Source organism: Marmota monax, unplaced genomic scaffold (assembly GCF_021218885.2).
Source record: "Marmota monax isolate L192 unplaced genomic scaffold, Marmota_monax_Labrador192_F-V1.1 WCK01_AAM20220418_F8-fsc00047, whole genome shotgun sequence".
In the NCBI taxonomy this organism is placed as follows: Eukaryota; Metazoa; Chordata; class Mammalia; order Rodentia; family Sciuridae; genus Marmota; species Marmota monax.
Genome location: NW_026692072.1, coordinates 11,958,527 through 11,972,456, shown reverse-complemented (window position 1 = coordinate 11,972,456; position 13,930 = coordinate 11,958,527). Strand labels below are relative to the sequence as shown.

The 13,930-nt window shown below is 50.8% G+C and overlaps 1 protein-coding gene across 5 annotated transcripts in view; it reads left to right on the top strand.

The window, feature by feature from the left end:
* The window catches only part of Arhgap1 (Rho GTPase activating protein 1), a 19,655-nt gene extending 5,725 nt beyond the window's left edge, over window positions 1-13,930 (top strand). For all 5 annotated transcript variants that reach the window (XM_046457319.2, XM_046457308.2, XM_046457347.2 and 2 more), the window contains 10 exons: window positions 5,181-5,268; window positions 9,208-9,339; window positions 10,004-10,090; window positions 10,248-10,346; window positions 10,656-10,763; window positions 10,836-10,912; window positions 11,113-11,190; window positions 11,641-11,769; window positions 11,973-12,076; window positions 12,203-13,930. In XM_046457319.2, the coding sequence (XP_046313275.1) occupies window positions 5,181-5,268; window positions 9,208-9,339; window positions 10,004-10,090; window positions 10,248-10,346; window positions 10,656-10,763; window positions 10,836-10,912; window positions 11,113-11,190; window positions 11,641-11,769; window positions 11,973-12,076; window positions 12,203-12,391 (1,091 nt within the window). In that variant the 3' untranslated portion in view covers window positions 12,392-13,930. The remainder of the gene's footprint in view (window positions 1-5,180; window positions 5,269-9,207; window positions 9,340-10,003; window positions 10,091-10,247; window positions 10,347-10,655; window positions 10,764-10,835; window positions 10,913-11,112; window positions 11,191-11,640; window positions 11,770-11,972; window positions 12,077-12,202) is intronic.

The following is a 13,930-nucleotide window of genomic DNA, read 5'->3' as shown; positions in this document are numbered from 1 at the left end:
CAGGAAGGGCTCTTGGTGGAGGCCAGTGGGGCTAGCTTAATTGCAGCCCTACTCTGGGAACCTGGGAGCTCATGGTGCCTGGGAGCCGGAAATAGCAGTTTATGGGAGGCATGATAGGGTGGAGGCTGTGTGGGGACACACCCAGAGCCCAAAGAGAAGGAGCTCCAGGGGACAGAGGGGCCTCATCCATATCAGGTCTGGCCACTAGGCTGGCTCAGAGACCCCTGGGTGATGGTGTCCCCATGTGCATGCCTCTCTGGTTGATGAGTAATTTGGATTGGTATTGTCCAAATGAGGCTGGTTTGATGAGCCCACAGTGATGTTCCTGACACTAGAAACAGAGAAAGAGCCCATGCAGGAAGGGTGAGTGGGCTGTGTCCCCAACTCCTCTGCAGCCTCTGTTATACCTGATAGCAGTGGCTGTCATGCTCCTCAGTCAAACTTGACTCAGTGCCAGTGGGTTCTTTCCAGTGGTGTGCTGGTAAATGTTTAACAGGAGGCTCTCTAGAAAAGAAAAAAAAAAGACCATTATTTGAAGCATTTGCAATTTCTGTCACAGCTGGTTTCAAGCTACCAACATGATGTCAAGTGGCTCACAAAATTCCTGACAGTTTAACAGATGTGTGTCTCTAGCACACTGTAGGCTGCCAGTCCTAGCCTCTTGAGTGTCCTTAGCCTTCTCTGCAGGTTGTAAGTGCTGGGGCTGGTCTGGCAGTGCCTAGAATGCCTGCTGGAGGAGCTGTCCTGTTGCTGATTAACACCCAGGCCACCCTGGGAGAGTCCTGATTGGTATCTGGGGAATGCAGAGACCTCACTCTTGGGCCCCGTCTGGCTTTCCACACATTCAGGCCCCTCCTTATTGCGCTCTCTCCCCTGGTCCTCTGGAGACAGCAAAGCTGCCAGCTTAGCCTCTCCCTTAAGTCTCCAGAGCAGAAGCTGGTTCCCTTCTGGGCCAGGTGGGAGTGTTCTGTGCCTCTTCATGGCTTCTTGCAGCAGCTACAGCAGCTGCCCTGTCTGCTGCCAAGCACCAGGCCACCCAAAGACTTGGGTAATGGACTCCACTTTAGTGTGTCCAGCGTTCATTGGAGTTAACTTCAGGAAAGATCTGTCTGGTATGAAAGCTGAACCCAGAGATGAGAGGGCAGGGGCTAGACCCTAAGGTTGCCCCTACTCTCATTCCTTCCCTGTCTGGGAGTTTTGTCATCTGATCCCTCACTGTACCCTAGCTGTCCTCCATCTCCATCCCTGTCCTTGCTTCATTTAGTGTGAGTTCATAGAACGATATCACGGAACTCTGGAACAAGCCAGTATTGAGTGCCCAGTGAGGAAAAACCCACTTACAGTCTAGGGCTGAGAGTGTAACTCAATGATAGAGCATTTGCCCTGCATGTGTGAGGCCTGGGTTTGATCCCCAGCCAAAAAAAGTTTATACTTTAGTGAAGCGGTTCTTTTTTATTTAAAAAAAAATTTTTTTTTTTAGTTGTAGATGGACACAATACCAATATATTTTTTTTTTTTTTCGTGGTGCTGAGGATCGAACCCAGTGCCTCACATATGCTAGGCGAGCACTCTACTGCTGAGCCACAATCCCAGCCCCAAGTGAAGTAATTCTTAAAACTGTCAGAGGCCTCTTCGAGACCTCTAAAGGTATCCGCAGTGTAGGTAACTCTCTAGAAAAAGTGTGCATGTGCTTATAATATTTTTCATATAACAGGGAGTTGATGGATCTGCTGAGCGCATTGGCAGAGCCCTGTTGAGAACACAAAGCCTCCCATTTCAGGTGCTATGGCCAGCTGAGAGAGGGAACCACAGGGCCTTGGGGCTCACCCCAACTGCTTCCTTAGCCACTTACTAACTCTTCACATTCCAGAGCCATGAGAGCTCACAACTTTCTGCCCCAACTCCTCAGATCTGCCAGGCAATGAGGGCTATCTTATTGTTAGGGTAGCAGGAGGAACAATCTTGGAAACCCCTCATCCTGGGAATTTCCTCTGCTTAGAGTATGCAGACAGAGTGCTTTGTCTTCACAGGCTCCTGGTGGGAGACCTGAGCTTCCTGAAGACCAGATTATGTGAGCAGGCTGTTAGTCTAACCCTTATCCCTGTCCCCTGCCACTCTGTTCTTCCTCTTGCTAGAGCTGTGAGAAGTAAATTGGAGCCAGCACAGAGGCCCAGAACCACCCACAGCTGGCCTGGAAGGCACCCAGCACATGAGCATCTAGGCTAGGTGCAGAAGAGAGCAGGTGGCATCTGGACCTTCAGAGTAGATGTGCTTCTGGAAGGAGCTGCACTTCCTTTTCACACTGGCACACTGAGGATTCTCTGTCAGTCAGAAGAAATTCTGTCCCAGGCTTTGGGAAACTCACTAACACAGTCTAACTCGTAACCTAAACATCAGCAGGTTTCAAAAATGAAACTGTGTGTACCATGTTCTGGTGACCTGTGACTTCAGGCTTCCAACACCTGCTGGATACCTGCCACATGCTGGATTAGCACTATAGATCTAAGGCCAGACCAGACAGAGTTCTTGTCTTCTACCTTTCAGGTGTCAGGAGGAGACAGGGGTTGTATGAACAGTTACGTGAGAGAGTCAGTGTCATGACAGGTTATGCTGGGAGCCATGAAAAGGGGCAGCTCACCTCTCTGAGGGAAGGAGGGGAGGATGTAGGCTTCAGGGAGGAGATTAGGTTGAGCGTCCAGCCTTCATTGGAGTTAACTTCAGGAAAGATCTGTCTGGTATGAAAGCTAAACCCAGCCTGGCATAGACAAGCTTAGTGCCTATGTGTTGGAGGTGTGCATGGTGTGACTCTGGAGCCCAGAGTCCTGTGAGCGATTTTCAGGGACATTTATAGAACCAGGGCCACGGAGTATATCTGGAGTGGGATTCAGGAGGAAAAGAGGATTCAATGCTGTGTGTAGGGGCAGATAGGTGTTTATAAACCCCCTGGCTAGATGTTGGGCAGGTTGGGAGCATGTTTCAGGGCTTGGTGGGCTGGGCCTCAGAACTGACACAGGAAATACTTAGAGGGCCCTGGCTGGGACTTTCAGGGCCCACAAAGCCAGGCTGTACTTTGGGTGGAAACAGGAGGGGTCAGGGACTGATAGAGAGGTTGGCTGTGACAGACAGACTGCTAGGAGTGAGGCCAAAGTACCAGGTTGCACAGCTACCATGGACAGGGCTGCCCTGCCAGAAGCCTCCTTCCACCCTGCAGCGCGCCCTGTCTCAGCCCTAGAGCAAAGCGGGAGGGTGTTGCCCGTTCTGGAGCAGCTCTGACTCCGGCCTCCATCATGGACCAGGCAGGGTCAGCAGGACCATGGCTTGTTAAATATGGGGAGACACTCAGCCATCCTCAGAGGCAGATGTGGAAGGGCAGAGTGTCCCTGCAATTCCTGGATCAGTTATGTGGTTTTTATTTGCCTCTGAGGCTGCAGGAATTAGCAAGTGTAGTTTGGTATCTCTGGAGAGGTGAAGGGAAAGTCCCTGGGACATGGTGATGTAGGGACTAGGCCTGGCCCCATTGAACTGTGCGGGCGGCCTCTGACCCATGCTGACCCTGAGGAGCATCTCACTTTGGGGACAGTAGCATATGTCTCAGGAACTTCCCGGCTTTGTGATGGAGCCAGCTGGTCAGACCATTAAACTGTTGGCAGACATCCCTGGTGATCACACCTGTGTGAGCCTATTGCCAGAGGTTTACACACTCTTTGAATTCCATGTTCTTTAGATTCTTTAATATGAAAGTATATGATTTTTAGAAGTGTGCAGAGGTCAGTCGGGCCAAGTGTGATCGGCCATTCCAGTAGTATAATCAGAATGTGTCGTCAATGGTTAAAAGTAAGACATGACCATTAAGTATCCAGGCTCATTTCCTCTGTGGCTTCAGACTCTCTGAGAAGGTAGCTTTAAGAGGTTTTCCAGATACTTGTGCCTCAGAGTGGGTGCGTAAGTGCAGACACATTTTAAGATGACTGGCAAGATAATAAGTGCTTTGGTGAATGTGAGTTTTTTAAATTGAGGTAAAATTTATATAACAAAATCAATCATTTCGCTGGCCTTGATGGTGCAGCTCTGGAGGTTGAGGCAGGAAGATTGCAATTTAGCAAGGCCCTAAGCAACTTAGCAAGACCCTGTCTCTGAATAAAATGTAAAAAAAAAAAAAAAAAAAGTCCTGGGGATGTGGCTCAGTTGCTAAGCACCCCTGGATTCAATTCCCAGTATCAAAAAATTAAAAAAAAAAAAAAAAAAAACCTAACACAGTTTTTTTTAAAGTGTCTTTCATTTTAAAGTGTACAGTTGGTGGTGTTTAGTATATGGACAGTGTGTGCAGCTGATTCCAGAACATTTTCATCTCCTGTGCCCGTACCAACCCTGTGCCTGTTAAGCAGTCCCTCTTCTCCCGGCACCTCAAAACGACTGATTTGCTTTCTGTCTCTAGGGAATCACCTGATAAATAAAATCATACAGTAGGTGCCTGTTTGAATCTGGCTGCTTTCACTTAGTGTGTTTTCAGGGTTCATTCATATTAGCACATATCAGAACCGTTTTTTTGTTTTTTTGTTTTTTTTTAATGGCCAAACAGTGTTCTGTTGCACGGATATACTACATTTTCTCTACCCACTCACCCACTGGGGGGCATTTGGGTTGTTTCTACCAGGCATTACTTTTTTTTCTAATTTTTTTTTTTTTAGTTGCAGTTGGACACCATACCTTTATTTTACTTATTTATTTTTATGTGGTGCTGAGGATGGAACCCAAGGTCTCACATGTGCTAGGCAAGCATTCTACCTCTGAGCCACAACCCCAGCCCATATCAGGCATTATTTTTTAAAAAAGTGATGTTGGTTTTTGTACCCTGGCTCACTGGCCTGAAAGCAATCAGTCCCTCTTTCTTAAGTGGCATGCTCTTGAGTGCAAGCACTGCCTGAAGGAAGTGTCCATGGGCTGCTCAGGCCTGTTGCTCACTGACACAGGTCTCCAGACTGGCACCTCTGTGTTCCTCACCCCCATTCTTTTTTTTTTTTTTAACCTTTATTATTTATTTATTTTTATGTGGTGCTCAGGATTGAACCCAGTGCCTAAGACGTGCCAGGCGAGTGCTCCACCATTGAGCTACACCCCGTCCCCTCCCCCATTCTTTTGGTTCATTCAATCCACTGGGCTCCATCTTTCTTCATACCTAGGAGATGACAAGTATGGGAGGAAGATCATTGTGTTTAGTGCCTGTCGGATGCCCCCTAGCCACCAGTTGGACCACAGCAAGCTCCTGGGGTGAGTACCTATGGAGAAGGGGCGTGGGACCTTTGCCCAGACCCCAGGTAGCCCATAGCCATTTTCCTTACTGTCCTTCCCTGCTAGGGGACCAGGCCACCTCCCTTAATGCCTCACTTCCTCCCATGAGGAGCTGTTTTATATTTGTGGGAGACTAAGATTTAAACCTAGTTTCTAGTCACAGAAACTGTGACCTTGGCAAGTGTCTTTGAGTCTCATTTTCTCACTCTCCAGGGGGGACAGTCATCCAGTCCTCCTTCCTTATGGGGTGAGATACTGCACGTGAAAATGTGTCAAGAAATAAAATACCATCCAAATTATCATATGGTGTATTATGTGGTCGTGATAGTTGCTCATCTATATTCATAATTAGTGTGATATTATTTTGTGCCAAATTTGGTGCCTGTGCTTTCTGTACCTATGTGGGTTCTTTTAGCCAGATACATGTAATAGAGACATCTCTGAATTCAAGTTCATAGGCTAGTTGAAGGTGACATGTGGCAGATCCTGTTCTGATAACCATTCACTCTCCAACCAGCACTGGGCACACGTTGGGGACCAGCACAGTCAGGGTGTGTGGGCATCCAAGCAGAGCAGTACCTGACCTCCTTCCACCTTTTCTCTGTGCAGAGCGACCATCTTGTACTTCTTTCCTGGCCAGTTTAAAGCACTCCCTAAATGTAACATTTCTGTACTGCCCATAGCAGTTAGAGCTCATTGAGGTCCCGGGTGGTTGTGTGTGGGGATGGAATGGGCTGGGCTTGGGGACAAGGCCAGAGTGCCACAGCGGAAGGGCAACGGCCTGAGTTTGGAGTCTCACCTAGGCCCTGGTGAGCCAGGGCTGGAGGCCGGATCCCTCCAGTGTCTGTGAATTCTTTCTCTCTGGCCTTCTGACTTCCTCCCGCTGTTCCTCAGGGGAGGCAGGCAGAATCTTGTCCGGGCCTACCACGTGGTCAGCCAGGAATAGCCAAGGAGCTCAGCCTGAGGGTGGCTGAGTCACCTGCCCTCCCCTCTAGCTTTTTCACCATCTCTGGTGTACCAGGTGATAGACTGCTGGCCGATAATCGTCCACGTGGGAGGAAGTCAGAGGATGGGGATGGAAAAGACCCAGTCCTCTGGAGACAGCTTGTTGAGGGAGGTGCACCCGCTCTGGGTCTTCCTCCAGGTTCAAGAACCCCTCCATCAACCCCTGCTCTGGGCCCTCCATCCTTCCCGGGCAGGCAGGCGCACGCGTACATGCGTACACACACACACACACACACACACACACAGCCTGGTCACAGTGCTGACGGCAGAGGCTCTTTGACCGTGGATCAGGCTGTCCTGTTTTCAGTCAGATTACCTCAGACTTGGCTTTTCCCAGTTCCCCAGCCAGCTCTGCGGGTTGAAATGGAAAATGCCTGAAACTTAGAGTCAGAAGGCCAGTTAAACTTCAGTTGGCTCTTAGTAGCTATGTGCTTTGGGACAAGTTTCTTCCAAGCCCTATAAAAATGAGAATTATGGGGTTATAGCTCAGTGGTACAGCAGTTGCCTAGCATGTGCAGGGCCCTGGGCTCCATCCCCGGTAAGAACAAAACAAAACAAAACAAAAAAAAGAATGTGCCCACCTTACAGGGTTGTGTGAGCAGTGGGTAGGATAATAGACATGAAATGTCATTGTGTATGTTTGCATAGTGTTACTATTTTGAGAGGCTGGGAAAATGTAAGTAGATATAAAGAAAAAAAAGATAACTATGAAAAAATAAAGATTCCCATAAACCTACCACCCAAAGAGAAAACCATGGTTAATATTTTATGATTCACTTCCTACTTTTTTTCTATAACATGAGGAACCCTTCCGTTAGTTTTGTACCTTACATGATGTTTTTCTCTTCTGGGCACTAAACATTCCTCAAAGGTATCCTTCTAAAAACACTTATTGACATTTAACATGCATACAGAAAAGAGAACAGATTGTAAAATGTGCTACCTGAATTTTTGTTGTCGTTACAGGATCTCAATGTGTTGCTCAGGCTGCCCTCAGACTCCTGGGCTCAAATGATCCTCCTGGCCCAGCCTCTCAAGTAGCACAGGCAGATGCCACCATACCTGACTTTTAGAAACTGAACACACCCATGTCACCCACACCCCAGAGACCTTTTGTCCCTTCGTCTCCACCTCAAACAGTAACCTCTGTTCTGACATTCTGACTTCACAGATTAGTGCTTTCTGAAGAAACATCCTGTGAGATATTCTATTTGTAGAAGTCACATGATTTCTTTAACCAATTCCCTAATGTTGGACGGCTGGCTATTTTTGTTGTTTTCTTTTTTCCCCCCATTATAAAAGTCTGGGATGAAAGCCTCCTACAAAAAAGTTTCTGTTCAACTCGGAACAGAAACACATTTATCCTTAAATCCTGGACATACTTTTACAGGTTCAAAGAGTTTGAACATTTTATAGCTTCTGATAAACATCATTTCGTTATTTATCCAAAGGGTAATGACATCTCGGCAGATGAGAATGTGCATTTTCACTGCAGTCTCTGCTATTTTCATAGTGGCAAATGCCGTCCTTTTACGCGACAGCTCTTTGTAAACTGCAGTATGCTCATTGTGGGTAAAGGGTGAATTATTGTGTAGTTAATGATTGGAATCAGTAATAATCCAGCATTAGCCGCATTTCATGCTTGCCTGTGCTGCTTCAGGCCAGTGCCAGGAACAGTATTTAGGTTGCCCTCTCCGGGTCGACCATGTCCTGTCTGGCACTTGGTCAAATCCTTGGGCACTTCCCCAGGCATTTTCCCTCCTCTCCGCCTCTTTGATGTTGTTAGCACTGGGCCTGCCCAGTCTGGAGTGGCGTCCCTCCTGGAGCCTTGGGGCTGGTTGGCCAGCCAGAAAGAGGACTTTACACTGGACTTCCCTCCCTTTCTTGAATTATTCCATCCTTTCTTTTCATTCCATTCGTTCTCTGCATGCTTAAGAGCACGTGTGTATGTGCGTGTGTTGGGGTGGTGGGTACTATGTTGTGAGCATAAGGAATTTGAAGCGTGGCTCTTTGGTCTAATAACAGCCTAATAACTGAAGCTGAGGATCTTCTGGCCATCTTGGTTGCCTCTCACAGGCACAGTGTTTTACAGCCTGTGCTGGAGGCACTCACATGTGAAAGGCAATGCTGTCCCAAAGTCAAGAATGCAGGCTTTGGGCTGCGGCTGTAGCTCAGTGGCAGAGTGCTTGCCTTGCAATGTGTGAGGCACATGGTTTGATCCTCAGCCCCACATAAAAATGAAACAAATAAAATAAAGGCATGCTATCCATCTATAACTACAAAAAATATAAATTAAAAAAAAAAAAGAATGCAGGCTTTGGAATTGCACATGTCACCTCCACAAGCTGTGTAACTTTGGATAAGCACTTGACCTCTCTGTTCCTTGCCTTCATTTGTAGATAGGGATAATATCAGTTCCCATTGTTATAAGGAAGGAATGAGATGATGTATGGAAAGTGTTTGGCGTACCCTAAAAGCTTACCTTGCTAAACAGAGGCTCTCTGAGGGAAATGTCATTCCCTTTTTACTGCAGGTAGGCAAGACGTCCCAGCTTAGAGTCCAGGTTTTCTGACTTCTAGTCAGTGCTCAAATTGAGAGCTATTGGGCTGGGGATGTAGCTCAGTGGTAGAGCACTTGCCCAGCATGCACGAGGCCCTGTGTTCAATCCCAGCACCCAAGGAAAAGAAAATGAGTGCTGTTATCATTATTTTCCTGCTTGGCCCAGCCACCACCCTCTGCCTCCCCAACAGGAAGCTGGTGACTGATTATGCAGCCAGAATAGACAGACCTTGGCTGGGGGGTGTGGGGGGTGTGTGGTGCAAGCAGCAGACTCCCAGGACACCGGTTTCTGTCTTCACCTGGACTGGGCCACACTTGTACGCAGGTCATGTCTGAGCCATTTTTCCCTTGAAGGTACCTGAAGCACACACTGGACCAGTATGTGGAGAGTGACTACACGCTGCTGTACCTGCACCACGGGCTGACCAGTGACAACAAGCCCTCCCTCAGCTGGCTGCGGGACGCCTACCGAGAATTTGACCGAAAGTGGGTTGGGGAACCAGCAGCTCTGCAGGCTCTGGCTGCCCTCCAGCGGGCAGGAGCTTACGCTGTGCCAGGGGGAGGTGGAGCCCCGCCCTGGGTAAACAGAGTCTGAATCAGGAGGGCCACTGCTAAAATCCCAGTTCCTCTACTTCCTCATTCTGTGACCTTTCATGTTACTTAATCTCTCTGAGCCTCTTGTTTTGTAATCTGCAAAATGGGGCAACAATGACACTTATCTCAAGTGCCTACCATGAGTAGTCAGATCAGAAACTGTCCATTAAGAACCCTATCTTGACTGGGGATGTAGCACAGTTGGTAGAGTGCTTGCCCTGCATGCACAAGGTCCTGGATTCGAACCCAGCACCACACACACACACACACACACAAAAATAACCCTATCTGGCCAGGCGTGGTGGCGCATGCCTGTAATCCCAGTGATTTAGGAGACTGAGGCAGGAGGATTACAAATTCAAGGTCAACAACAGTTTAGCAAGGCCCTAAGCAATTTAGTGAGCCCCTGACTCAGAATAAGAAAAAAAAAAAAATAATGTTTGGGGATGAGGCTCAGTGGATTAGCACCCCTGAGTTCAATCCCTGAAACCAAAAAATAAAGAAAGAAATAACCAAAGAACCCCTGTCCACTCCTGAGTTTCCCATTCTCCCACAGATACAAGAAGAACATCAAGGCCCTGTACATTGTGCACCCAACCATGTTCATCAAAACCCTGCTCATCCTCTTCAAACCCCTCATTAGGTGAGCAGGTGGCCTCCACACGTGTCCTTTGCACCTCCAGCACGTCTCGGGGCCCAAGCACCTTCGGCAGACCGCTTGGGGCCAGACCTTTGTCTGAGCTGGGTGGGCAGAGCCGGGGTGGCACAGCCCCGACTCAGGCCCTTCCTTCCATTGGCAGCTTCAAGTTTGGGCGGAAAATTTTCTACGTGAATTACCTGAGCGAGCTGAGCGAGCACGTGAAGCTGGAGCAGTTGGGGATCCCTCGCCAAGTGCTCAAGTGAGACGGGGCGGGGGGCGGGGAGGACAAGCTGGCCCTGGGCAGGGAGCTGGAGAACCCAGGGTAATGAGAAGAAGCGAGTGTCGTGATTCGGGGACAGCAGACAGAGTCAGAGTAGAATCAAGCCCCATTTCTGTCACAGGGTGTGACAATCTCTTTAAATGTTTGCTTTGCCATGGGTAGCATGAAGTCGGGTTGTGAGGATTAAATAAAATAATCCATGTAAAACTGCGCGATAAAGGCCTGAGGAAGTTGGCTGTGGAGACTACAAAGCCAGAGGGCCTGATCCCTGTCCCATCTGCCCCCCAGGTATGACGACTTCCTCAAATCCACCCAGAAGAGTCCTGCAACAGCCCCCAAGCCCATGCCACCGCGACCACCCCTCCCCAACCAGCAATTTGGGGTCACATTGCAGCAGTGAGTACCAGGGCTGAGGGCTGCTGGGGCCAGGCTGGGCTGCAGACCCTCTCAACACCCTTGTCCCCACAGCCTCCAGGAGAAGAACCCTGAGCAGGATCCCATCCCACTTGTGCTCAGAGAGACCGTTGCCTACCTGCAGGCCCATGGTAAGTGCCAGGGCCCTTGCCACCCAGTCATGGGGCCACCAACTTCCAAAGTCACCTACCCCCAGTTGCCCTTGGGAGGCTGCTGGGCAGGGCTGAGGTCCACCCCCCACTGACTCTACCTGGAACCTGAGGACAGAGAGGGGGCTGGGAAGCTACCCGCTGCCCAGAGCTCTGAGACTCACCAGGCCCCACTGTCCTAGCTCTCACCACCGAGGGCATCTTCCGGAGGTCAGCCAACACCCAGGTCGTGCGGGAGGTGCAGCAGAAGTATAACATGGGTGAGTGGCCCTGGGATGTACAGCCCCTGAGTCGGTGTGGACCCCGAGGGTGTGAGTGTGGGAGGACAGGGCACACATGTGACTTAGAAGAGTTCTCTGCTTTCTGCCACCCTGTAAACAAGGCTCCCAGAGTCTCTTCCTGTCAGAGGTTTATGTGGCATTTGGTATCACTACATAGGTCCCTCTGTGCCTGCCTGTTTCCAGGCCAGCTGTCAGACTCTGGGTCCCCTGGGCTCAGGCTTATTCAGAGGGGTGGGGGCTCACTCCCCCCACATGGTCTGAACCTGCATCCCCTTGTCACAGAGGAGGAAAGGAGGCAGGTGTAAGAGGTGGCTCCTGAGAGGAGGGGGCTTGTGTCCTGGCTGGGGCCTCAAGGGGCCCACCTGGCCTCCACGTGGCTGCTGGCCTTGGGCTGGGCCACGTGATCTCCAGCCTGCCTCTCCCACCCAGGGCTGCCAGTGGATTTTGACCAGTACAATGAGCTGCACCTGCCAGCCGTCATCCTCAAGACCTTCCTTCGGGAGCTTCCAGAGCCCCTGCTAACCTTTGACCTCTACCCCCACGTTGTGGGTTTCCTCAGTGAGTTGCCCTCTTAGTCTGCACGTCTTCTGCCTGGTCTGGGGTTAAACTGGGGGCAGGTGTGTTTGACTGTCTACCCACCATCTCAGCCAGCAGGCTTGTGGGCCTGGGCATCTCCCAGGAAGTCTGGTGGGCTCTCCTCATTGCCTTGTGTCAGGGCTTCCTGAGCCAGCCCGGCTCCCCTGTGACCCGATTTCTTATAGATATCGATGAGAGTCAGAGAGTGGAAGTGACACAGCAGGTCCTCCAGACGCTGCCTGAGGAGAACTACCAGGTGCTTCGATTCCTGACTGCCTTCCTGGTGCAGGTGAGACTCACCTCAGCCTCCACTGCTCACTTGGGGTACAGGGAGGGAGGAGGGGGAGCTGCACTGTGGCTGGAACCAGGAGGCAGGACTGTGGCTTCCTGATGCAGTCCCCGATTCCCTCCACAGATTTCTGCCCACTCTGACCAGAACAAGATGACCAACACTAACCTTGCTGTTGTCTTTGGCCCTAACCTGCTGTGGGCCAAGGATGCCGCCATCACCCTCAAGGCTATTAATCCCATCAACACTTTCACCAAGTTCCTCCTGGACCATCAAGGGGAGTTGTTCCCCAACCCTGATTGCAAGGGACCCTGAGCCCAGCTCCACCGTCCAAGCCCCTTCTCTGGTACCCCCAGTTTGGACTCCTCTTCCAGGCTTCAGCCTCACAGATCCTGGGGCTCCTGCCCAGGAAGGGGGTGAAAGCCCAGGAAATGGAAGCTGGAGCTAGCTAGCTGGGTGGCTGGTTCTCCCCTCTGTCTGGCCCTCCTCCTCACAGGCCTGGGGGCTGTTACCCTGGGACGTTTTTCTTCGCCTTATACTTCTCACTGCCTCTTGGGGTGCCTGGGTCCTGCCAGGCGCTCCAGAGCCCGGCTTGGCTCTTCCAGCTGGAGAAGGCCTGAGCCCTGTAACCCTTCCTGCCTCTGTTTCCTTGGCAACAGTGGATGACAAAATCACTGCCGGCTGGGCTGGTAGCTGGGGCTGGTTCTGCCTTCCTGATTGCTGGAGGAGGAGCAGCTGAGCCCATGGTTTGCCCTGGTGCCTCCCTGTCTGGGTGCAGTTGCTCTGCTTTTAGAAGTCCCACTGTACACTAGCTGGACACAGGCACCCTGCATCCACCCTCCCTCCACAGGCTCAGCCTTGGGTAATTCCACAGCTGAGGAATGACCAGGCCGGAGTCCGCTTCCGATTTCTGCCTCCTGGGTCCGCCTTCCCCAAGTGGTACTGCCCCAGGATGTCTTGACATGCCAGGAATGGCAGGTTGGATGACAGGACAGAGTCCTGACATCCATTTTAAATAGTGCCCCCCACCCCCCGAGTCCTAGTGTCAGGGGGTATCAGTGACTCAGGCCTTGCCTGTGTCCCACATGCACAGATTCGAGGCCATAGGCTCTTGTGGACCTGTATATTGTGGAGTCATGTCCCTGCTCTGGCCAGAAGTGACTTGGTGCCTCAGAATATATGGTAGCTGCCTTGTCCACTGGAGACTCTTGGAGGGAGTCTGGTGGAGGCTCAGTGCCCACAGGAGGGGCAGAGATTTTACTAATAGTTGAGCCCCTGCCAGGTGGGATCTAGCAACCTTCTGAGGGAGTGTGGGGCCCTGGGGTCCTTTTGTCCTTCAGAAAACCTGGCCCCCAGCGATGGCTGGTATCCCTTATTCCACTTCTTCCTAATGAACCTGGGGACCTCATTCCTACAGCTTTGTCCCCCAGTGGCAGGGAATCTTTGCAGTGACCCTCCCCCACAGCCATGGCCAGGCAGGGCAGCTCCTTCTGTAAGCCAGCGGCTGCAGGGCCAATCTCACTGCTCTGTCCCCAGGCCTCTGGCACACCAGACCCAGGGCGTGGACCTGCTGCTGGTTCTGTCAGCCCCTGTGTCTACAGCCTGGCCCAGGTTGGGCCCTCCTGCTTTCTGCCCTCCTTTGTATATCAAGCCTTGCTCACAGCCCCACTTACTGGGGAGCCTTTTGGATCTGTCTGGACATTCTTCATCCCCTGCCCCGCTGGGCTGTTCCTGGGGGGCACTTGTACTGTGAATCAAGTGTTCACATTCACACCTGATGACTTCTGTGGCACCAATCATGTATTTCACCGTTTGCACTTTTTATACTTCAATAAAAATGGAGATGAAAAACTG